We start from the raw sequence: 25,438 nt of genomic DNA, 5'->3' as shown, positions 1-25,438 counted from the left end.
TCAGGGCAGTTTATCAAGTAAATCTACACAGAATAAAGCAGCTACGCACACGCATACCGGCAAGGAGCAGAAGGCATGCAACACAGGCGGAGATTGTTGCACTATAAAAGTTTTACAAAAAGCAACGTGAAAGTATAGTTAACCCACATCCAACCTACTATTATGGATATTTAACAGGGTTCAAACATAACTGTTACTCCAACATTACTCTGGCTTGCGGGCCTATAATCAGTTTTTGTTCAACAGGCTAACCTGCAAAATAAGAAGTCGTAGTTTGAAGTATTCATTTCATTTCAGTTTTTTTTGTGTAGCCCAATATCACAAATTACAAATGTGCCTCAAAGGGCTTTACAATCTTAAATGAGGTGACTATGTCTGCCTCCCAGACTGAAGGTGGAAGCTGGTTCCATAAAAGAGGAGCTTGATGACAGTATGGTCACAGTCTATCAATTCTTGAACTGCAGTGTACTGACCCTCCTCGAGGAAAGACTTTTCCAGGCCTTGTTAACACAATGAAGTTAATCCACTTGCTCGTAACCATGACCAGGTCTCGCCATAGCAAAGAAATCACAATGGCAGACAGTGGAGTAGGTGTGCCGTGTAAGTATTTAGTCACCTAGATGGAAGTGGTTCTGAAGCACAGCAACCCCGCAGGACAAACGTATCCAGCAGCAGGTCTGACTAGCTCGTTGTTACTTTCATCTTCTGATAGATGGAGCAGGAGGAAAAAAGAGACTGGTCTTTTGTCACACTTCACATAACTTTTTCTGTTATGCCATATTTATCCCTTATTGTGCATGTGTTAATTCAATATTGAGCCTTAACTGTTGCATTTTTCTTTCAAGCTGCTGGCCAACATAGTGATCTACGTGTGTGCCATCACTGTGGGAGTCATGTCGTACTACATGGCTGACCGTAAACATCGAAAGGCCTTTCTGGAGGCGAGGCAGTCACTGGAGGTCAAACTCAACCTGGAGGAGCAGAGCCAGCAACAGGTCAGAGGACATTTCAGCATTCTGGTGGTAAAACGAGAGTTTAAGGGAACTGTTTCACTTTTGGGGGGTCATCATTTCAATTTATTTCTGACAATAATACTGCATTTTACATTTTTTCAAAATTTTTGAAGAATCATCCATTCCATTATCCGAACCGCTTATTTTATTCGGAGTCACGGGATGCTGGAGCCGATCCCAGCTGACCCTGGACAGGTTGCCAGTTTATCGCAGGCAACATATAGAGAGAGACAACCATTCACGCTTGCATCCAATTAACCTGAGCTGTCATTTCTTTGGACTGTGGGAGGAAGCCGGAAAACCCACAGGAAACCCACCCTGCCACGTGGAGAATGTGCAAACTCCATACTGAAGGACTGCCCGGGATCGGGTATCGAACCGTGCCCCCCCCCCCCCCTTGCTGTGAGCTGACAGTGCTAGCCACAATACCACTGTGCAGCTCGCTAGAATCATACATACAAGATTATTAACAAATAGAGACAAAAGAAAGATGGCATCACACTACGCGAACCTTAACAATATCGGAGGATAAAACTACAAAGATGGCGGCTGTAGTCTCGTATGCAACACAACATAAACATAAAACAACATAAATGGAGAGTATTGAGGCACACAATAGAGGCTGCATTTGCACTCCATGTTTCTGAGATGAGCATAACGTGTGTGTGTGTGTGGTAAAGTACAGCAACTGGACTCGGGCTCAGCAGCCTTAATAGAGTTACAGTTACCAACCCCACTCACACTAATCTAAACACAAGAGTCTTAGATCAGCAGGGGGTAACATTCTTAAAAAACACAGTTATAACAGCAACACAACAGTCATTTTACACAGCACTAATGGAACTTAACATTGTACAAGAACACATTAACAGAACAGTTCAACTTCAAATAAACAAGTTTATAAACGCACTCCTACGATCTATCTCTGCCCAGAGACAAGCCTCTTACTTTGAGGTGGCTTCGTAGCGGTCGATGTGGTTTTTCGAATGTATGCATTCAATTTGGGATCCAGAGCTTTCCTCATTTGATGAATCTGCGCTGTGATAAATCTTCCATATGGCAGCGGGAATTCTTTGAAAGTTTAAGGGAATTTTGTTCCTTACGACCAGCAGATATTGACTTGAATGAGAAGAAAGCGGGGCATAGTTGCTGTCCTTTTCTTCCATTAAAGATCTGTTTTCAGACGACAGCACGGTGAACAGCTTGTGGCCGGTTTGTCCCGGATGCTTTCTATTCCTACTCTGTCAAAGTTGACAAGAACTTGGTATCGGAAAAGTCCCCACTTTGCCTCCTTAATTTTCCTTAAGAAAGACAGCCGTTTATAAGCTTCAAAAGGATGGAGAATTGTGAAGACCATGTCAACAACCAGCTCCTTGGTTTGACTCTTATTGAGTAGTACGTTGTTTTATGACCGCCACTCAGATTGTTGACTTGCTCTCGATATGAAGTTCTCCTCATGTTTGGGGTAGCAATCGACGGTATACAATGTGGGAGGCAGGCACGTGCACAGACATTTTGGGGGGCAGGTGCTCAAACCCAAAAAAAGGACACCCAATGCCAAAAAAAAATTCTGACAGTTGAAGCATAAGCAGCAATACACTGATGATGCAATACATCCTCGACCTGCGTTTCCTCTGGGCAGGATTAGACCGCTAGCTTACATGTTCTTTATGAATAAAGATGAATTATTATATAGCAACAACAGTACAATCGTTGTGATTGGCTAATGGGTCGTCTTGCCCTCCTCGCTGGTCTGATACGGATCCGTATTGCCCTCTTACGTCATTTTCAAAATGAGCGATATTGATAGACATCAACAGACATCCCTCTGAACAATACCAGAGGCCTTATGATATTTTTTTTCAGTCTGGCCACGCAAATCCTAGACTAGCCCCTGTTAAATAGAACGGAATAAGAATTCACTCTCTCTCACTCTCTTCTCTCTCTCTCTTCTCTCTCTCTCTCCCTCTCTCTCTTCTCTAAACATAACTAACGTCAGTAAACAGCTGCAAGGCTTTGAAATCACGGATTTCGTGAGTTTTTGTTTGTTTATTTTTTTAGGAAACGTTGGACCAGTTGTGACGTCATGTTTTCAGCAGCGCTAATGTTGTGGTTGATTTATCACAAACAACGTCAGGGGACGAACACGTCATGACCTGTGTGTCTGATGCTGCAGGTCAGAGGAGAAGGAGGTGCAGCCGTTTGGTGGCGCGAGGAGCACTGCCCGGAGGAGGAAGTGGAGGAGGAGGAGGGAGGGGCGCGGCGGCCGGGGAGGAGGGGGGGGGGGCACGTGAGCTCGTGAGCACCGCGGAGCATGTCGGGGCGAAATTCTCAGATAAATGCCCCGTCGGATATTAAAACACATTTGGGGGGACTTGATGACAGAAAGAGTAACTTTTATTCTTAAATACTGATTAATGAAAAAAATGGGCTCCAGCAAAAAGGGCACTTTTCTCATCCAGGGCAAAAGGGCTGGTGCTTGAGCACCACTAGGGCTCTATCTGTGCACGTGCCTGGTGGGAGGGATGAGTACACAGCCCTGGGGGGCTCCGGTGTTTAACACTAGAGTAGAGGAGGTTTGGTAAGGGAAATTAAAGTGAGTAATCATCTTGCAAATGTCACACATGATGGCTCCTGCTTTTATTGCCTGTGACATTCTGGATCTCTTGCCACATACTGTATCTTAAGTGTTGTTGGTTTAAGGTCTCTTCTGAGATGCCGTCTTTAAGTCTTGCTCTCACAGTGCTGTATGTTTCCTTGTCTCCCCACTGAAAGGCAGCTTTTTTGTCCCTGGATAGGGCCCTCACCTTGACAATCATCGAGAAACTAGGATTTAATGTGATTTTATTAGGGCGACTGCGGGTCAGTGGTTAGCAGGTCCGTCTTTCAATAGGGGATTGGCAGTTCAATACCCGCTCTAGTCGATGAGTCCTTGAGCATGAAATTGTAGCTGTGTCTACGGTGTATGAGTGTAACATGATTGAAAGTCGCTTTGGATAAAAGCGTCGGCTAAATGAAATGTAATAATAATGTAATTGTGGCCTGAGCACCGACTAGGGGTCGCAGAGGCCCTGTTGAAATTGCTCGGATTATTAACTGAATTGTCCCTGGCCCTGTAAGTCCGAGGAACCTATTGTTTTTATTCATATTCATATTCATATTATTATATAATCTAACTATTGCCATAAATGTTGGTTCTAATAATCATGTTCACCTGAGAATGAATTGTAATAAACTCGAGCCCCATCATCAGATCAAAGTATTCACGAAACACATGCTAGATAAATGGGCACAACATTTGGGATTTTCCTCTAGCACCAACATAAGGTTGACAGTTTTTGTTTTGATTGAATCCTGAAAAGTGAAAACTGGTAATTTTTTCATGGGGATATAATATATAATTTGAACCTAATCACATTGTTTGTGGAGCAACTGTGGCTCAGTGTTAAGTGGGTCGTCCCGTTCGATCCCTGGCTCCGCGTGTCCATGTCTATGTCTCCTTAAGCAAATTATTTTACCCCAAGTTGCACTCTGCGGTGTGTGACTGGGTATGAGTGATTCATACCTGCAAACTTGTCACCTTTCGGCAAAATTTGCCGTTTTGAAATCAAAATAGGTCATCCACGCGAATAGTGTAGATCCGAAGAGTTTTTTTGGGGGGGGGGAGGGGGTCAACTGACCGGCCGGCGTTTATGAAATTGGAGTAAGACATGGAAAAAATGTGATGTGGTGAACTTCGCAATAAAACATCTTTGATGGGACGTGTCGCGTCTTGGCCAATCCGCGTTAAGATGTCGACAGCGGTTGGGGGGGGGGGGGGGGTGGGGTTCGGGTTAGCTTGAATGTCAGCCCGCTACATCTAATGCTGTAATGCTGCACGGTGTATCGATACTAACAAAGTACCCGTACGTTAAAAACTATATGATTTTGCATATTTTTAGCACTGAGACTTCATTAAGAGAGCGTGCGATCAAAGCGCATGCGCTGCTCCGCTCCGTTAAATGCTGTCTGCACGCAATGCGCTGCGCAGCGCTCTCACGGTGAGTGGCGTTAAGTTGCGGAGCTTTTGAGACCGTCTTCGGCTTTAAACATTTTTTAATATTATTTTATTACTACTGTAGATAAATATACCAGTATCGTATTTATGGTATTGTATTGAATTCTGGTATCATGATATTTATGGCAGGTATCTATAGAAGTTATAATTTGAGGATCGTGACAACCAAGTAGAGGAAGGAACAGACTCATGGAACAGGCTCATTGAACAGGCTCATGGAACAGGCTCATGGAACAGGCTCAAAGCTCAGCAGAGCATACGAGTCAAAAAAGGAAGTTGGTTGATGAATGACTTTAACCATATTATATATAATGAAAATGTAAAGTTGTTATTATTAGTAATAACCCCCCATTGTCACCTTTTTCACCCCTCATGAGTCTGCAGGTATGATGATTAGATGGGCAGGTGACACCTTGCCATCAGGGTGTGAATGGGTGAATGATGATATGTAGTGTTCAAGTGCAAAGAGGGCAGCTTTGAGTGCTGGGAAGACAAAAGGTGCAATAAAAGTCCATTTACCATTTTGTATTTGAATGGTGATGGCAGTGGCACTGCACAAAAGTTACTCACAAAGGAATGGAAATGTCAGGAAAGGAATGTCATGGCTCCTCAGTGGTGGAATGAGCTCCCCACTGACATCAGGACAGCAGAAAGTCTCTACATCTTCCGCCGGAGACTGAAAACACACCTTTTCCGACTATATCTGGATTAAAACACAGATTTGCACTTCAGTGGCACTTAAATAGCACTTACTTATGGTACTTTTGAAGTTCGACTATGTTGAGGAAATGTTACTTCTGTATTCTTGTTGTTCTTAGTTTATACTCTAGGTTGAAATGCACTTATTGTAAGTCGCTTTGGATAAAAGCATCTGCTAGATGACATGTAATGTAATGAATGGTCAACAAAATGTGTCTGATGGATCGCAGACACTTGAGAACAGTCCACAGTGGTCGGATGGGAACACTAAGGCACTGCAAACACTAAGATGTCATTCATTATGTTCATTATGAAACTGTTGAGGGGCCACCACAGTAAAGGTAATTAATAGGAAACAATGTCATGGCTGAGCCAGAAACATGCACTATGTGATACTGTAGCAGGCCTGAGGCCGCCACCCGTGGGTTTCCCCCCCCAGCACCAAGGATCCGCCAGACAGCAAGAGGTTTTGTCTGAAGACATCTTTTATTTGGCACACACACGACACCGAGCAGACCGCAAATCACGCGCCTCTGCTCACCTCTCCCTCTCCACTCTCGAGTGGGAGCTTTTATAAGAGTGGCCTCGGCTGCTGAGTGATTGCCAATCACCAGCAGCCGAGGCCAAATCAGACACAGCTGCCACACTCCCCACCACTCGATTTAGGCCGGGGCTCCATCCGGCCTGACCTACTCCCCCTCCCCCCCCCATGAGAGCTTGGGCGGAGGAGGGGCCCTGGGGGACCGGGACCGGGCTCGGCAGGAGGGGGCTCTGGGGTCGACTGCTTAGGATGTGGGGGCTCTGGGGTTCGGGACGGGGACGGGGAGCTGACGCCCGCCGGGCCGGGGAACGGGGAGCCGGGACCGGCCGGGATGGAGCCGGAGCAGCGGTAGCTGGTACCTCCGACAGGGCCCGGGGATCCGGAGTCGGCCCTCCACCGACGGGTCGGCTCGGGGGTCGGCAGCTCCGACGGATCCTGGACCTCGGGGTTCGACGGCAGCTCCGACGGGTCCTGGACCTCAGCGGTCGGCAGCTCCGACGAGTTCTGGACCTCGGGGTTCGGCAGCTCCGACGAGTTCTGGGGCTCTGGGTCCGGCAGCTCCGACGGCTCCTGGACCTCGGGGGTCGGCAGCTCCGACGGGTCCTGGGGCTCGGAGGTCGGCAGCTCCGACGGGTCCTGGACCTCGGGGTTCTGCAGCTCCGACGAGTCCTGGGGCTCTGGGTCCGGCAGCTCCGACGGCTCCTGGACCTCGGGGGTCGGCAGCTCCGACGGGTCCTGGGGCTCTGGGGTCGGCAGCTCCGATGGGTCCTGGACCTCGGGGTTCGGCAGCTCCGACGGGTCCTGGACCTCGGGGTTCGGCAGCTCCGACGGGTCCTGGACCTCGGGGTTCGGCAGCTCCGACTGGTCCTGGGGCTCTGGAGTCGGCAGCTCCGACGGGGCCCGGACCTCGGGGGTCGGCAGCTCCGACGGCTCCTGGACCTCGGGGGTCGGCAGCTCCGACGGCTCCTGGACCTCGGGGGTCGGCAGCTCCGACGGGTCCTGGGGCTCTGGGGTCGGCAGCTCCGACGGGTCCTGGACCTCGGGGTTCGGCAGCTCCGACGGGTCCTGGACCTCGGGGTTCGGCAGCTCCGACTGGTCCTGGGGCTCTGGAGTCGGCAGCTCCGACGGGGCCCGGACCTCGGGGGTCGGCAGCTCCGACGGGTCCTGGACCTCGAGGTTCGGCAGCTCCGACTGGTCCTGGGGCTCTGGAGTCGGCAGCTCCGACTGGTCCTGGGGCTCTGGAGTCGGCAGCTCCGACGGCTCCCGGGGCTCGGGGGTCGGCTGCGGCGACGGGTCACGGGGAACGGGAGTCTGCCACAGCGCCGGCGGGTTTCGGAGGGTTCTGAGGAACAGGCGGCTCTCCTCCGCCTGTGCCCGCCCCATCTCCTCTATCCGGGCCAGTATCTGGCCCAAGCTGCTCATCAGCGGTCGGCACAGTACATCGTTGGAGGTGAGCTTCCCTCCATCCTGGACATATACACCAAGCGGTGCGTGGCCAGGGCCAAACGGATGATGAAAGACAATAACCACCCCGGCCACAAACTGTTCACCCTTCTACCGTCAGGCAGGCGATACCGCAGTATCAAGTGCCGCACAAACAGACTGAGGGACAGCTTCTTCAGTCAGGCCATCAGGCTGCTGAACAAGGACTGAGACCCTCATTAAAACTATACACCAGAACACATTCTGTGAATATCTATGGCCATGGTGTATATTTTATTACATTGTTTTATATATATATATATTGTATGTATATACATATATATATATATTGTCTCAAAAAAGTGTATATTTTATTACATTGTTTATATATATATATTGTCATGATGTATATTCTATTACATTGTTTTATATATATATTGTTAATACTTTCTTCTTTTTTGTGTGGATATTGTATAGTTTATTCTCATTCTTATTCTTTTTTTAGTCTGCTACTGCTGTCGGGTGTTTTGCACATAAGAATTTCACAAACCGATTATACTTGTATAAAAGGGGATGTGACAATAAAAACTTGAAACTTGAAACTTGAGCTGTTCCTCCTGGTCTGGCTCCATCCCTTTCAGGCACTGGGTCCTCAGGGGTCCCACGTTGGGCTCCAATGTAGCACGCCTGAGGCCGCCACCTGTGGGTTTCCCCCCCCAGCACCAAGGATCCGCCAGACAGCAAGAGGTTTTGTCTGAAGACATCTTTTATTTGGCACACACACGACACCGAGCAGACCGCAAATCACGCGCCTCTGCTCACCTCTCCACTCTCGAGTGGGAGCTTTTATAAGAGTGGCCTCGGCTGCTGAGTGATTGCCAATCACCAGCAGCCGAGGCCAAATCAGACACAGCTGTCCTTTCCTGTGTGTGTGGGGGTGTGTTGGTGCGTGTGTGTATATTTATGTTTGAGCTGTTATTGTGTCGTCCTCACATCTGGCCACTGGACATTCTCCACCACCCTACTTATGAAGCAGATGGTTTGCACCTCAGAGAGCGATGAAACTAGTGAAAAGACAGAATGATCATGGAGAAGAATGCAAAAGACAACAAAGAGAGCTGATAAAACCGTGAGTGGAAGGAACTCCCCGAATACGAAGAGTAAAGCACGGCCTGCTGGGAGACGAGGACTGCTCAAGGAGCATCCGGTCACTGCTGGTTACCATGGTAACCACGCTCCTGAGATGTTGTCAGCTGTAATCACAGAGCCTACCCGCTCAGACTTTTGTTGCTTCTCTTCCTCTCTGTCAGGTTTTGATGCGATCCACTGTGTGTGATGCCTGCCTGGGTCAGGATCTCTCTATCAAAAAAGGGAATATCTTTTCGGGCATAGGGTTCTTGTGGACTCTAGTCCTGAGTCAGTGTTTAGAATATGTCCTTGAACTTTTGACTTTGATATTTTGAGACATAATACCATTGAATATAAAGAATTTCAATATAATTTTAGAAAATTGTACACACACGCCAATTCCCTCTGCTAGTATTCAGGAACCTGAGGAAACCAAGAGCAGTCACCAACAATGGCCAACACTACACGAAGCTTGAAACACAAACCTATTGCTTCTGTCCATCTGGAAAGAGAGAGATCCTCCTCTGTTCCTCTCCTGAAGGTTTCTTCCCTTTTTTCCCTGTGAAAGTTTATTTTTTATTTTTTGGGACTTTTATGTGTACTGATTGTAAAGCCCTCCAAGGCAAATTTGTAATTTATGATATTGGGCTATGTAAAATAAACTGAAATTAATTGAATTGAACTTACATTTGGAGGAAAAAGTAACTACTAACTTCAGGGCTAGCCTCATTAACCAGAAAGTGGTAAACAAGTCACGGAACTTTGGTCTTGAAGAGTTGCAGCATATATTCATGCCAAATAAACTGTACACACAAAAACACAACTGTAACATTACTGCTGACTTTATACCCATTGTCACACGCTCTCTCTCCTTCTCTCGGAAACTGAGGGTTTAGGGCTGACACATCGGCCAGTGTTTGAGACTTTGCTCAAGGGAATTACCCACAATTCATAGCAATGTGACGTTAAACACACAGTTACCACTGGAAGCATGGAGATGTAAAAAACACACTAAAGTAAACAAAGAGGGCACAGTTTATTCTGGTAGATTCATATTTTTTGTTCACGAAATCTGTCTGCTTGAGTTTATAGAGGAAGATCTTTAATATCAAGCACAATCTTTTATTATTTAAAAAGTACTATAATACATACTTTCTTTAACCGTGTGTGGACACGATGTTGCCCATGTGGATAGATATTATTTTTTGATTTAAACTGTAATGCATTGTGCAGTCGATTGTACCAGTTTTTGTTAGTACCTGAAGCTTTAATAATAATAATTTAGACTTCTATAGCGCTTTTCTAGTACACGAAGACGCTTTACAGGGGACAAGAGACAAACGGAACAAAACAAAAAGAAAGCAGACAAGACAAACAAACAGGACGTATGGTAACAATAAGAAAGGAGAGCAAACTGGAGAAGCTGTGTGGGTCGTATCGGGGGCAAGGGGTTAGTAGGTGAAAGCGAGTTGGAAGAGGTGTGTTTTGATGGTTTGCTTAAATAATGTTAGGGTGGGAGCCTGACGGATATGGATGGGGACAGCGTTCCAGAGGGAGGGTGCAGCTGCTGAGAAGGCACGGTCACCCCAGCAGCGGTTGTGCCGGCGGACCTGAGGCAACGGGTTGGAGCATGGAGGGGGAGGAGGTCTGAAAGATAGGGAGGGGCCAGGTTGTTTAGGGCTTTGTAGGTGATGAGTAGTAGTTTGAAGTCTATCCTGTACTTGACCGGGAACCAGTGGAGGTGGTGTAGGACTGGGGTGATGTGTTCGTAGCGTCGGGTGGAGGTGAGCAGTCGGGCGGCAGAGTTCTGGACATATTGAAGTTTATTGAGGATTTTGTTGGGTGAGCCGTAGAGGCCCATCCTAAAACTTAATCTGTGTGTGAATACCTCTATCAGTTCCCTGCCATGTGTCCATGTGTCTCAATCCTTGCTATGTCCTCTATTTTATTGTCAGCAATCTCCTGTCTTTGCTCAATGTCTGTGTGACTTACTCTATCCTCCTGTCACATCTGTAGTTAATCGACAACTCCTTTATTAATGTTGGCCAGTTTTCATTCACCATCACATCAAATAGGAATGTTAAATTGATCGTAATTGTATAGTGTTTTTCTAGTTTTACAAACACTGCTGTTCCAAGGTTGACTGGATCAGTGGTAGATCAAAGGATCGGCGATTCGATCACCGGCTCCGCTAGACATTTAACCTTGATTATGGTTATATAGTCCTGATGGGCAGGTGGCACCTTGCATGGTAGTGTCTGCCATCAGTGTATGAATGGATGAATGATGACATGTAATGTTCATTAACCATTTACATCACATTCATGCACTGATGCTGAAATGCCACTTGCGCATCAGTTACACAAACATTGAAATATGGCGGGAGCAATTTGCACAATAACACATTGACATGGACTAGTTGGGGAGCCGGGGATCAAACCGACGATCCTCTGACTGAAGGACGACCGCTGAACCATAGAAGTGGTGTTTCTCAATATGCGTACTTGTGCGTACTTTCCTCTACTTGTGTCCTCGTGAAACGTCATCAGTCTCAGCCCGCGTACATGTTCCAATTCAAAGTTCGCTTCTCGGAAAGCACGGTCAAAATGCCCGGATGTGACTTGATCCTCCCACTTTCCGGAGGATGCATCAGAGGAGACTTGTGCGTACTCTGGCCAGCATATATCCCAGAATGCATTTTACACCAGCAACCGGAAACAGTAGCGGAGGAGAAAATAAACTACTGACAGTTGACTTTTTATAAATACTACGGTTGTTGAGTCACGGAATGTAATTTTAGGATGTTTTGTTTATTTGACTGTAAAAAATAATTTACAGTGAATAATTAGAGTAAACCCAGGAGCAAGAACAGCTGATGTGGTGACGTCATCAAGTCAGCTGCTGTTCCAATCGCAGAAAGACCGTCCTCCCGTTCTCCCGTCCTCCGGAGTCTGGACTCCCAAGTCCAGACTCCAAAAGAACACTAGTCTGTACTCGTGTACTTTGAATTGAGAAACGCCGAAAGTGTCTTGAATATTTTGTCATATAACGTTGCAACTGAATCAACTCCTGAGCTGGTGGCTCCTCAACAACTTCATTCAAAGGAGCTGTCAATCATGACAGATCAGATTATCTTATCGGATAAATAAACACTTGAACATACATCAGCATGGGGATAACTAGCTAAAGTGACAGAACAAAATAAGCATTGTTAAGTTCTTATACATATAGGTATTTGACATAATGTCTATATCTTCACATGTCTTCCCATGCTTCCTGTCCTTATGCTAGGTCAATCTCATCCTGACTCCAGCTCTTTACTTAACACACACATGACATTTGTATCCATCTAAACATCTCACTTTTATCTAATAGGGCATGTACAGTTTTTGTTAGTGGTATGTTCTTTTCAGTAGGTGTATGATGTCCTATCTGGTTCTGTCTTTGTCCTCTCCAGGAACGCCTGCTGCTCTCCATCCTTCCAAAGCATATAGCTGATGAGATGCTTCAGGATATGAAGAAGGAGCCCAGTCAGAAAGAGATGCAGCAGTTCAACACTATGTACATGTACAGACACGAAAACGTCAGGTATGACTGCTTTTAGCTGAACATTTAAATGTAACATAAATGTTATCTTTTTTTATTTCTTTGACTGTGCAGCAAGAGGCTTCTCTCAGTAATGTCTAGGTATCTACATAGATCCCTGAGTATGTTCACAAGCAAAGTCACACACTACATGAATCAAAACTGTAAATCAAAATGTTAAGCAAACAGATATGTATTCTTATTTGTTCAAACTGATACTGTTGAACAGTTACATTGATTGTCAACGTACTAATTAAATTCAATAGAGTTGATCGTGTATAGCCCAAAATCACAAATGACTAATTTGCCTCAGAGGGCTTTACAATCTGTACACATACGACATCCCTGTCCCAGAACCTCTCATAGGTTCAGGAAAAACAACCCCCCAAAAATAGAAGAAACAAAATTTACTGGGGAAAAAAGTGAAGAAAACTTGAGGAGAGCAACAGAGGAGGATCCCTCTCCCCGAATGGACAGAAGCAATAGACGTCATGAGTACAGAATGAACAGCATTACAGAGTTACAACACATTCAATAAATATGATATAAATGTATGAATAATTAGTAGGCATGGACCAAGATCCAGACCTCCACAATACATGAAACAGAAGGAGGTAGAGAGAGAGGGGGGTGGCATCAGCAGGGCCATGGCAGGAGGCCGGCCCAACAGGCATGAAGCATCGCGAAAGAGGCCAAACCAATGAGGTTGGCCGTTGAGGCAGGAGGCACAGAGAAGGAGGCCAGGTCTAGGCCAGAGGCTGGATGTAGGAAGCAGGGACAAGGACCCAGGACCAGCTTCAGACAGAGCCAGGTCCAATAGACCCTATGAGATGTGAAGTCACAAAGACTAAGACAAAGAAATAGAGTTAGTAATGTGCAAAAGAGAGAGGTAAATTCATTCATAGGAGAGAGAGGAGATAGGAGCTCAGTGTATCCTAAAACGTCCCCCAGCAGCCTATAAGCCTATAGCAGCATATCTAAGGGATGGACCAGGGGAAATCTGATTTAGTCCTAACTATAAGCACTATTAAAGAGGATAATAACCCAATAACAACATAACAAAGCTAGTTCTACCCAATAATATAGTGGCCTTTTACAAACAACCCACTCCCAAAAACAGACAGCAGGGTGCTGTTATCATTCCTTCTGTTCATACTGCAGAGTTCTTTTTAATTTGTGTTCAGTGTAAGTGATTGGGGACAACATTCTGTGCTGAAGCTACAATGAGGCTTCATCAATCTGTCATTGACAAATGACATGACTGTATTACAATTTAACACACTTTGTAATACAGTTCTGCACAGAGGATTGTGGATTTTGTCCACTTGACCTTGAAATAGCTTTGGGAACATACCTTTTTCAATGTCCAGTATAAAAAGGCTCCTGACTTGTTTTCAGGCAATCCAGTTTAGATGATGAGTCACTTCCAAAAGAGGAAATCTTTAATCCTGAGGTAACAAAGACAAGTTCAGTTTGTTACCTGAAGCATCAGCATCCAGTGAAGTATGAATGCAAACGCTTACAGTCTCAAATACCAGCAACTAGACAGATCTACTAGTATGAGATGTGAGGCATGCTTTAATAACCCATCAGTGAATTCTGACTTTGTGCTGATACACGCAGAATGAAGGTATGATCTTGGCTGGTTGATTTCAATTTAGTTTGTTTAAATACATTCTCTGGCTCATTTTCAGGTTCTTAATCTTGTAAATTATTAAATTCAAGCAAATCTTTAAACCTCACAGAAATGTGTTGGTAATTTATGAACAATATTGAAAGATAAGACTGAGAAAAAACAATGGTGGCTTTATTGGTTCTATTCACACCGAGTGAAAAAACGAGTGGGTGTGGTTCCCATTACATTTTAATGTGTCTCTGTGCAAATGCATTTGTCCGACTGAACCAGCAGCATCCAAAAAATGCAAGATTCAACTTCTTACCTGCTTGCCTAAAAATTTAATTGAATTGCCTCCTGTCCCATCTCTGTTTCAGTGGGATTCTCCACCCTGACCACTAATTGTGGCATTGCCAAATCGAAACCAGCCAGTCATCAGTTTTAATCAGGGATCACTTTCTCTGAATTGAAAGACTGGACATAGATTCCTACAGCGATTTGTAACAATGTGACGACTTGGAAAGAGTGAACATCTGCATGGATGATACTGTTTCTGTGACTATAGCCAGATGATATCAATACTAATTGAGCAACTTGTGTCTGTGTCTTGTTGTGTGGCAGTATTTTGTTTGCAGACATCGTGGGCTTCACACAGCTGTCATCGTCCTGCAGCGCTCATGAACTGGTCAAACTGCTCAATGAGCTCTTTGCCCGCTTTGACAAACTGGCTGCAGTGAGTTTCACACCGCATTAGAAAAACTAAAATGTATATTTTTATATATTTACATATAAAACTAATCCAGACTAGCAGGGGTCTTCAGGCTGACTCAGGGTACCTGCTGACACAGAGAACTGATCAAATACAGTGACCTCGGTTTCCCACATTTACAATCTGTTCAAGACATATATCCTCATATCTTGTATGTAACCATTCCTCCATCATTTATGTGTGATATATTATTTCTTTAATCCAAAGAAAAGTGTATCAAGTAAATGTGATGTATCGTTCAATAACTGTGAATGGCATCGATAACCCCTTGGCTTACCCAGCGAGGCTGTCTTTAGACTGACTGAATGTGAAAAATGGCAGCCTCTCATTCATTTGAAAGGAGCCAACAAAGAAGGCAAAACATCCCCATCATCCTGCGGTAAATTCCTAGTAGATTACTTTGTGTATTCCTACTGTTTACATTCCATCTTTGTGGTGAGAGACAACATACTGTACATGCTCCCGTGGTTACTGTCCAGCATTGTGAGGAACACAAACCACCCAAATTCCTAGATCTGTTCCTCATTGGACCTCTTGGATGGTGCCTCATGTTTCGCCAACACCACTGCTCTCACACTTACTCTGAAGCTCATGCTTGAAATGATGCTTCGCAGCCATATTTTACCTCATCTATGTTGGTTCAACACAGCAAGGGAATGGAGCAGGACAGAAAGCTGTTGTGTGTTGCTTTCTGAAGTCAGTCTATATGCCGATGCTGATCCAACAGATAAGATCTGTGTATCTCTAAAAACTATTGCAAAATGTTTCAGAGTTCAGCCTTTCTGTCATTTCTATAATTGCAGAAAAGGTGATGGATAAGGAGATGTAGTCCATATCTCTCTCTTTCTAAACCTCTCCTACACTTTCAGAAATATCACCAGCTGAGAATCAAGATCCTGGGAGACTGCTACTACTGTATCTGTGGGCTACCGGACTACAGGGAGGACCACGCTGCATGCTCTATCATGATGGGTCTGGCCATGGTGGAGGCCATCTCGTGAGTACAGGGATGAGGGAGGAGGGAGGAGCTGGCCTGTTCTAAACTTCACTCAGTGTCAAATACATTTTCATTGTGATGCAGTGGGTTAGTCACTTAGTCCACAGTGTGGAATCGATCACTCTGATGGTATTTCTGTGGACCACATCTGTGTATCTCATAAAGAACATTGAGGGATCATTAAGATTTTTGGTCAGACTACAGACGAGTTGTCCTGAATGGATTTCCTTTGTTTTGGATGTCCCTTGCTGCTATAAATGAGATCTATCAGAGACAGTGTTCCCCATAAATTGAGTCAGAAAAGAGATCTGGGTTGTTGATTGTAACTAAAACAAAAGCTAGTTTTCTTATTTAATGTGGTGCTTTTTATACCAACCTCAGGTACGTCCGAGAGAAAACCCAGACAGATGTCGACATGCGGGTTGGAGTGCACAGCGGTACAGTACTTGGAGGAGTGCTCGGTCAAAAACGCTGGCAGTACGACGTCTGGTCCACCGATGTCACTGTGGCAAACAAGATGGAGGCTGGAGGAATACCAGGGTAAGAACAGACCATCCCATGTAGTTTTCTCTTTTTTAATTATTATTTTGAAATCAAGTTCAATTTAATAAAATATATTTTGTTGAGCCCAAAATCACAAATGACAAATTTGCGTCAGAGGGCTTTACAATCTGTGCACATACGACATATTATGTCGTCCCCCATCCCCGAAAAAATAAACTTGGGGAGAAAAAGGGAAGACATCTAAAGGATGGTCCCTCTCCCAAGATGGACAAATGCAAGGACAAAAACTATTCAAGCAATGAGAGTAGTAGGCATGATGAAAAATTAACAAAAATAACAGCAACAGTGGATATAGCAGAACAATAATGATCATAAGAGCATTAATCGCAATGCAATTAATAATAATAATAATAATGATAATATTATTAACATTAAGTGTCGGGTAGGAGTCGGACCAGGGTCCAGATAAACCACCATTCATGTAATCCTGTGAGGCGAGATAGCACAAAGAATCCGGGAAAAAGCAAAGTTAGTAATGTGCATTAATGTAACATAGTATAGAAAAGAGGAGAGAGGAGCACAGTGTATCCCAAGATGTCCCCCAGCAGTCTAGGCCTATAACAGCTTATTTAGTGGCTGAACCAGGCTAAACCTGAGCCTGAACTATCAGCGTTATCAAATATGACTTCAATCAAAGATACTTTAATCCACTGGTGGAATAATATTCATGACACAATTACATCATGCCTCAAATGTCTGTCTTTTGTTGTTCAGTACATTTGTCCATCTGTCCACAATATTAAATCCAATCTGTCTTGCTTACTTTGTTTATTGATTTATTTTTATTTTCTTGTGTATTATTTCAGTTTTAAGTTCCTATTTCCCATGCATTGACTTCATTTACACTAATGTGAATCGAAAAAAATAGAAGTTGAATTATTACTGGGAAGACATTTCATAGATGTTTTGTTTTGAATCCATAGTCAGTGTATAACTACAGTCGATAGCGTTCAGACGGGAGTGCCAAACAGCAAAGTAATGTACTGCTGTGTGTGTGTGAGCAGCAGCAACATTCATTTTAGAGACAGAGAGACATCTACAAATGTGTATAAATGTATGTATATTTATATATATATATTAGGGCTGTGAAACGATTAACATTTTTAATCGGGTTAATCACAGGTTTCTGTGGATTAATCATGATTAATCACATATTACCGATATTCTCGGTATATTTTGTGAGAACATAGAGATTTATGACAAAAGACGGATATATACATTTATACATTCTTCTATACAATGGTGCTGCAACTCAGCAGTTATTTAGCAGTTTTCTTCCATATGGAACATTAATACATCTTCATCCTAAACAGAATGTTTAACCCTCCTGTTACCTTTCGGGTCAATTTGACCCCATTCAATGTTTAATGTCGGTGTTCTTTGGGGTCAATTTGACCCCAGGCTGTTTTTCACTGTGTCAAACATATAAGAAATATCAACTTTTTCATTTATTTAAAGGGCTATTTAGGTAGTGAACAAACAAACATAAAGTACCTCTCACTTAAACTTGGGAAGCAATATTAATTCTAATAATTTTCTGGAGGTTTTAATTGCTGGGGTCAAATTGACCCCGAGGGTAAAATATGTTAGTAAATGTAAAGGTAACAGGAGGGTTAAACAGAACATTTTTCTCTTGTTTGTCAACCATTAACTCCACTATGATACAATCTAAAGGCCTCTAGTCTTCCTCTAGCAGCTGCTGAGGCAAACTGACACTGTGGGTTTTCTTCATGAACTGGGCCGTGATGAAAGGGACGGCGGGGACACCGCTGCAAAGCTGAAACCTCACCGGCCCGGACACGGACAGGTGGACAGATTGACAAGTGACTTTTTTTGCTCGGTCCCGATGCGCGCGCACGGAGCTCTGCGGCGCGCGAGACGGAGATCGATAAGTGTTAACGCAACGCGAAGAGACAGTGATGACATGCTGCTGTGGAGATACGATCAACAACAGACGTTTAGTTTAATAAAAGGTCAAAGACGTGCTATAGAGAACATGTCAGGGGGCGGGCCAATCTTTTTAATGTCATGCGATCTACCGACACTACGCCGCGATCGACTGGCAGGTCGCGATCGACGTGTTGAGACCCCTGATCTACAGGAAGTAAAAGTCGTAACAAGGTTTCCGTAGGTGAACCTGCGGAAGGATCATTACGATGAACAGCACGACCGTCTGCATGAGAGCGGACATAGTTCAGATTGAAGAGGTGTATCGGAAGCTCATTTTGCAAGTGACTTTCTTTCGTCCCAATGTGTGCGCACACGCCGGCATCCGAGCTCTGCGGCGCGCGAGACGGAGATCGGAGTCGTGTTAACGCGACACTAGAGACAGAATGACATGCTGCTGGTTAGAGACGACCAACAACAGACGGATTGGAAGCTCATTCTGCGCATGCGTTAAATGCGTAAAAAAAAAAAAACTAGTTAAACCTGTAATTTAATTAACTGAGTTAACGCATTATTTTTCACAGCACTAATATATATACTTGCGTGAGTTTACTCGTTCGACCATTTGCCGTGTTCCCACCAAAAGTGTTGCGAATCTTCGCGAGGGGACAGGCTTATCTCTGTGGCTTTACTCCGTGAAGTTATATTTTCTGCCATCCACCATGGAAGAACTAACAACTAGTTCTGCTTCATGCTTGTTGTGGACATCCCACAAACGTCGAAACATCTAACACCCTCGTGTTTGGGTTCATACAATCACCCGTAGGCTCACACAGCTCGGTCACTTTCACCGACTAAGTTAACTGTTACGTCTAAAAGACTTCCGTTTCCAGCGCTACGAGAGTGAAACATCTAACGCCCTTGTGTTTGGGTTCATAATATTAATATCATATATATATCTGTTATGTAGGACAAGGTGTAAATATCCCTTTCTGCATACTCGAGACTCCGTGGGCTGGTCGAATGATTGATGGCATCCTATGGGTTATCAAGTGGGTGCCCTCCTTCTTCGATGTTTCGCTGATTGACCCACGACATCTCCAGAGGGTTCAGCAGTGAGATCCGCGCCCGGGCTCACTCCCTAGATGTCATCACTCATCCGACAGCCCAGGTGGAGTCCTTCCTCTTAATCCACAGCCACTGACTTCCCTTTTCAGCAGCCCAGGAAAGGTCTTTGACTGCTTGCCTGTGGGCCTTCCCCCGCACTCCCATCTCTCGAAGAAGCCTGGATGTTGAGGTGGCTACAAATCCTCTGCAGCCTACTTCAACTGGACAGACCCTAGCTTTCCAGCCTCGTTGATGTGCATCTGCTGCAAGGTCCATACCTTATCTTCTTGCGCCAGATGCCTCCTCCACCGCACTCTCCCAGGGCACCGTGAGCTCGATGATATAAACTTGCTTGAGTGAGGCCGACCAAAGCACAAGGTCTGGTCGCAGATTTGTTAATACTATTTCTGCTGGAAAGCGGAGCTTCTGGCCTAGGTCTGCCAGCATCTTCCAGTCCCGTGCCCCACTTAGCTGTCCAGTTTCTGGTCTTGAAGTGGTGAGAGTGGCCTGGCCCCGCACTCCCGGACAAATGTTGTTGCCGGCCTACGAGATGGTGGAGGAAGGGCATTGACGCTCATCCGTCGACTCTCCAGCACTGCCGCAAGACATTGTAGCACCTGGTTGTGCCGCCAGGTGTACCGGCCTTGAGTGAGGCCGGTCTTGCAGCCCACCAGGATGTGCTTTAGTGTAGCTGGAGTCGGGCAGAGGGAGCATGTGGGGTCTTCTCCGTACCACTGGCTAAGATTCTTGGGAGACGGCAGTACATCATAAGCGGCCCTGATGGTGAAGCTAGCCTTAAATGCCTCCATCTCCCACAGCTCCTGCCAGGAGATTTTCCTCTTCTCCACTCCATCCCAATTCATCCACTGCCCCTGCCTTGCCTGTGACACAGCTTTTGCACACCTTGCTGCCTCCTCTTGCTGACGTACCTCTGGACCACCAGCTTGCGTCTCTGGAACGGAGTAGCCTTGCTCCAGGCCGGTGTACTGGCTCCGGCTCCAAGACCACTCCTTCCGTGCTGCACTCGGCCCACGATGTCCCTGTACTTGAGTGCTGCCTTTGCCTGCTTGGTTGCTTCCAGTGGGGTCCACTTCCTCCCAGTAGCCAGGATGGGTGCAGCTTGGGCTACAAATGGATCACTCGAATCCAATAGCATCATTTCCAGTCTAACTTTGGCACATTTATACTCCTCTGCTAGACTGGAAATGGGCAGTTCTAATACTCCTTTGCCATAGAGCCCTATACTGCAGAGGCACCTGGGAAGCCCAAGCCACTTCCTTGCATATGTGCTGATCAGCCTCCAGCTTTTTGCCAGCTGGAGCACCTGGAACAGGTGGTGGCTGGTGTCCATATTGGACTACTTTCTCGCTGCCACAAGGAGATACAGGAGAACATTCGCCAGATCACCCTAACCCTTCTTATATTTTGTGTTTTGTTTTTGGGATTAATAAAGTATATATCTATCTATCTATCTATCTTTTCCACTTTCGAGATCGGGACTTCGTACATGGTAAGTGGCCATAAGAGGCGTGGAAGGAGCCCGAACTGCATACACCAGAGCTTCAACTTGCCAGGTAGTGTGGTTCTGTCGATGTTCCCCAGTCCGCTAGCTACATCCTTCCTGAGCTGATCTACTTGCTCTTTGTCCTTAAGGGAGGCATCATACCATCGGCCAAGGCTCTTCACAGGCTTCTCAGAGACAGTTGGAATAGGCTCATCGCCAATGAGAAAGCGTTGGTCTGACAGCTTCCCCTTGACGATGGAGATGCTTCTGGACTTGCTTGGCTTGATCTTCATCCAAGCCAGCTCGATGTTATCTTGCAGCTTTCTCAGCAGCCGTACAGTGCAAGCCTTGGTTGTAGTGAGGGTGGTAAGGTCATCCATGTAAGCTCTCACAGGCGGCAGCCTCAGGCCAGGTCTTATAAGCTGTCCTCCAACCACCCACCGAGATGCTCGAATTATCATCTCCATGGCCATTGTGAAGGCTAGCGGGGAGATGGTGCAGCCGGCCATAATTCCCACTTCTAGATGCTGCCATGCTGTGGTGTACTCTGCTGTTGACAAGCACACCTGCACGTCCTGGAAGTAGGCCTTGACAAGGCCTGTTAGGGCTACAGGGACCCTGAAGAAGTCGAAGGCGGTCCAAAGGAGGTTGTGAGGGACTGAGCCAAAGGCGTTGGCGAGATCCAGGAACACCACGTGAAGATCTGTTCCCTCCCTCTTGGCAACTTTGATCTGATGCCAGATGATACTCGCATGTTCCAGACAACTGGAGAAGCCAGAGATGCCTGCTTTCTGGATTGATGTGTCAATCAGATGGTTTCTTTGCAGGTATCCTGCCAGCCTGTGAGCAACCACACTGAAGAATATCTTCCCCTCGACGTTCAGGAGGCTGATCTGGCGGAATTGGCCGATTTCTGAAGAGTCCCTTTCCTTTGGGATAAGGATTCCTCCAGCTCTCTGCCAGGATGTTGGTATCTCCTTCTTTTGCCAGACCACCCTCATGAGCTTCCAGAGGAATCGCAGGGCATCTGGTGCATTTTTGTAGAGCCTGTATGGAACTCCGTTAGGACCTGGGGCTGAAGCAGAATTGAATTGAATTGAATTGCTCTTTGCACCGTTTTCTCAACTTCGCTCTATCTGGGTGGGCTGATGTCTAGCTGGTGCTCTGGCTGATTGATTGCTGGCATGTCAGATGGGAGAATAACCTCTTCGTGGCGTTTGGCATCTGTGCAGGACTTTTCCAGATGTTTTTCCAGGTCTGCCTTTGACACTGAGAGGCTTCCACTCTTCTCAGCTGTAAAGAGACTCTTCACGAATTTGAAGGGGTCTTTGTAGAAGCGTGATCTTGTCTGTTCCTTCCTTCTGCGCTTCTTTACCAGATTTTCCGCTCTTCTCAGTGTCCCAAGTCTACTCCGGATTTCCTCCTGCAAGACGTTGATGCCCTCCTTTTCCTCCTCTGTGGCTTTCCTCCACTGCTTCTTCAGCTGCCTTCTCTCTCTGACTTGGCGATCTATTTCCTTCTGCCTCCTGGACTTAGTGGGGATTGTCGGTTAAGATCTCTTTCTTTCAACTGCTCCAAACCTTTCCGATCCATAGCTGTATATAAGATCTCCCATTTTCTCCAGCTTCTTCCTGGTGGTGCCTCTGAGTTTCTCTAAGATGTTGCAGAGGTCAATGTTGACCTCCATCCACAGTGCCTTTTCACAGGATTTTGGCCACTTGATCAGTGGCCTTCGCCCCTGGATCTTCTTTTCCACTGCAGGTCTTGCTGGGCTGGGTTCAGGTTGGTTTCCTGTGCAAGGTTCATCCTCTTCTGGGACAGGGATGTTGATGTCCTGCAGACTGTGGTTTTGGCCCTGCTGCTGAACTTCAGTCGACTGACTCGACCTGCTTCTCAGAAAGTAGCTGTCGATGCGAGATCCCTGTTGACCCTTCTTTAGACACCCTTTCTTGCCCTGATGTATTTGTCGGCCTCTAGTGGAAGTAACCTTTGCCCAGCCACATATGCAGCTCTGGAGCTTGTGTCCTGCTGTCACTGTTGCAGTCTCGGGTATGCTGATCATCAAATTCGTAGTCTGTTCCGTTCCTATGTCAATAACTGGGTTTTCCGCCGATGAGTCATCTTCCGCCCCCGCTCTCGCTGACTCAGGGGGTATTTTCTCCATATAATTTTTCGTAGCCATTGGTGGGTGGGACTCATACACAGTTCGTGCTGGGTCCCGCTACCACGGGTAGCTAGCCCGTGGCAGCCCCGTTAGGGTCTATTCCCTCCTGCCAGCTGTCTTTCCATGCTGTCACAAGGTATTTCCCTAGTTGCCAGCTGCTCTTTCACAGCAGTCACTGGTTCTCCAGTTGATCAGATCTGTTATGTAGGACAAGGTGTAAATATCCCTTTCTGCATACTCGAGACTCCGTGGGCTGGTCGAATGATTGATGGCATCCTATGGGTTATCAAGTGGGCGCCCTCCTTCTTCGATGTTTCGCTGATTGACCCACGACATCTCCAGAGGGTTCAGCAGTGAGATCCGGCGTCCCAGGCTCACTCCCTAGATGTCATCACTCATCCGACAGCCCAGGTGGAGAACTTCCTCTTAATCCACAGCCACTGACTTCCCTTTTCAGCAGCCCAGGAAAGGTCTTTGACTGCTTGCCTGTGGGCCTTCCCCCGCACTCCCATCTCTCGAAGAAGCCTGGATGTTGAGGTGGCTACAAATCCTCTGCAGCCTACTTCAACTGGACAGACCCTAGCTTTCCAGCCTCGTTGATGTGCATCTGCTGCAAGGTCCGCATACCTTATCTTCTTGCGCTCGTAGGCCTCCTCCACCGCACTCTCCCAGGGCACCGTGAGCTCGATGATATAAACTTAAAATATGTCACGTTAACCCTAAATTCACCTTTTAAAGGCGTTTGCATGTGACACATACCCCCATGTGTGATACATCAAACATTCCAGAACAGCCCTAATATATATATATTTGGGCTGTCAGCGTTAACGCGTTAATCTATGCGATTAATTTGGCCGCGTTAACGCACTAAAATATTTTAACGCAATTAACGCAACTTTGTTTACTTCCGGTGTTCGTCGAAGTTTTTACACTCAAACCGAGTGTCAAACCGCGGCAGTACGGTTTAACACTGTTTCCGTTTTTAAAACAATTATTTCTCCGCGAAAATAAGGAGCAGAAATCAGTTTAAACTCGTGGATTAATCAGTCGGGTTTCCTCCTGCTCCTCCTTCATCCCGTCTCCCCCTCTGAGACACAGAGGAACGGAGGGGCGACGTGTCGGGTGACGCGGCGCGGAAATAACTCGTCACAACCTTCAACGTGATTGGTCAATCCGTTTGTCTGTCAACATTTTGGGAAAAAAAACAACCAATGAACACTCAGTAAATCACAAAGGACCTCCACCACACAGGTAAGGCTCATTAGCAGCCTGTCAGTCAGAGAGCAGAGAACACGGCACCAGGACAACTGAGCCTCATTGAATAGAGCTGAGATTGTTCTGGAATGTTTGATGTATAATACGTGGGGGTATGTGTCATATGCAAACGCCTTTAAAAGGTGAATTTAGGGTTAACGTGACATATTTGAATGTCAGTCAGTTACCAAGGCCACTGGTTCTGCTGTTGTTCAGTGTTAAGGATGACAGGACCAATGGGGTCTCAATATACTTCTTTTTTTTTACTAATCTGATGTTTCACTGAAGAAACAATTTATCATCCACAATATTAAATACCTCGCTGGCACTTTATAGGTAGGAGCCTCTTTGAAAACACAGCTCTGTGTGAAGTTTGGTCTTTAAAAAGAATGAACTTTTAATCGCGATTAATAAATTTCAAAATGTGCGATTAATTAGTTAAATTTTTTTAATCGATTGACAGCCCTAATATATATACATACATATATATACATACATATCCTGTTTTATTCTCTGCGATTCCGGTACTCATAAGAGCTTCTATTAAAGAGCTCCGGGTGCCCGCAAACCGCAACGATGAGTAACTCCTCCATCTTGTTATGATTCAGGAATGAACTGAATTGAATTGAATTCATTAATGGCAGGATAGTGATGAGCGGAGCAACTCAAGGGCTGATTGGCCCGAGTTGGGAAATTTCGCCAAAAGTTGAAATATTTCAACTAGTTGCAAATCTTCGCAACTCCCAAAACGCACCGCCCGGTGAAATATTGTGTCTATCGCAGCCACACACGTCTGTACGTTGACTTTGCATGGTATCTCGTCGCGGGAAAATTTCACTATGTTTTTGGTGTGAACGCACCATTAGGTTCATGTCCATGTCTGTCAAACTGATTAGTTTAGCTGGCTACAATACGTTTTGCTGCTGCCCACATCCTCAGCAGTTCATGGTTGCTGCTGTGCTGGTACTCCTGTCTGCTTCTCCAAACTGGGGCTATGATGACCACTGTCTACTGTTGTGATACACTGACTATGGATAGGAACATCATGCAGCCCCACTTCAAAGCACCAGATCTATCCCTTTATGCCCCAGGGGCGGGACATCATGCTAAAAACATGGCCTACTTTCTACCA

General features: G+C 45.8%; 1 protein-coding gene across 1 annotated transcript in view; it reads left to right on the top strand.

Moving 5' to 3' along the window:
* Positions 1-25,438, top strand: part of adcy3a (adenylate cyclase 3a) — a 53,522-nt gene that overhangs the window by 4,333 nt on the left and 23,751 nt on the right. Inside the window, exons 5-9 of the mRNA XM_056434442.1 lie at positions 846-995; positions 12,318-12,448; positions 14,682-14,793; positions 15,699-15,826; positions 16,208-16,366. Coding sequence (XP_056290417.1) covers positions 846-995; positions 12,318-12,448; positions 14,682-14,793; positions 15,699-15,826; positions 16,208-16,366 — 680 coding nt within the window. The remainder of the gene's footprint in view (positions 1-845; positions 996-12,317; positions 12,449-14,681; positions 14,794-15,698; positions 15,827-16,207; positions 16,367-25,438) is intronic.

This window comes from Pseudoliparis swirei, chromosome 16 (genome assembly GCF_029220125.1).
Source record: "Pseudoliparis swirei isolate HS2019 ecotype Mariana Trench chromosome 16, NWPU_hadal_v1, whole genome shotgun sequence".
NCBI lineage: Eukaryota > Metazoa > Chordata > Actinopteri > Perciformes > Liparidae > Pseudoliparis > Pseudoliparis swirei.
Note: the sequence above shows the minus strand (reverse complement) of the source record. Positions and strands in the feature narration are given on the sequence as shown.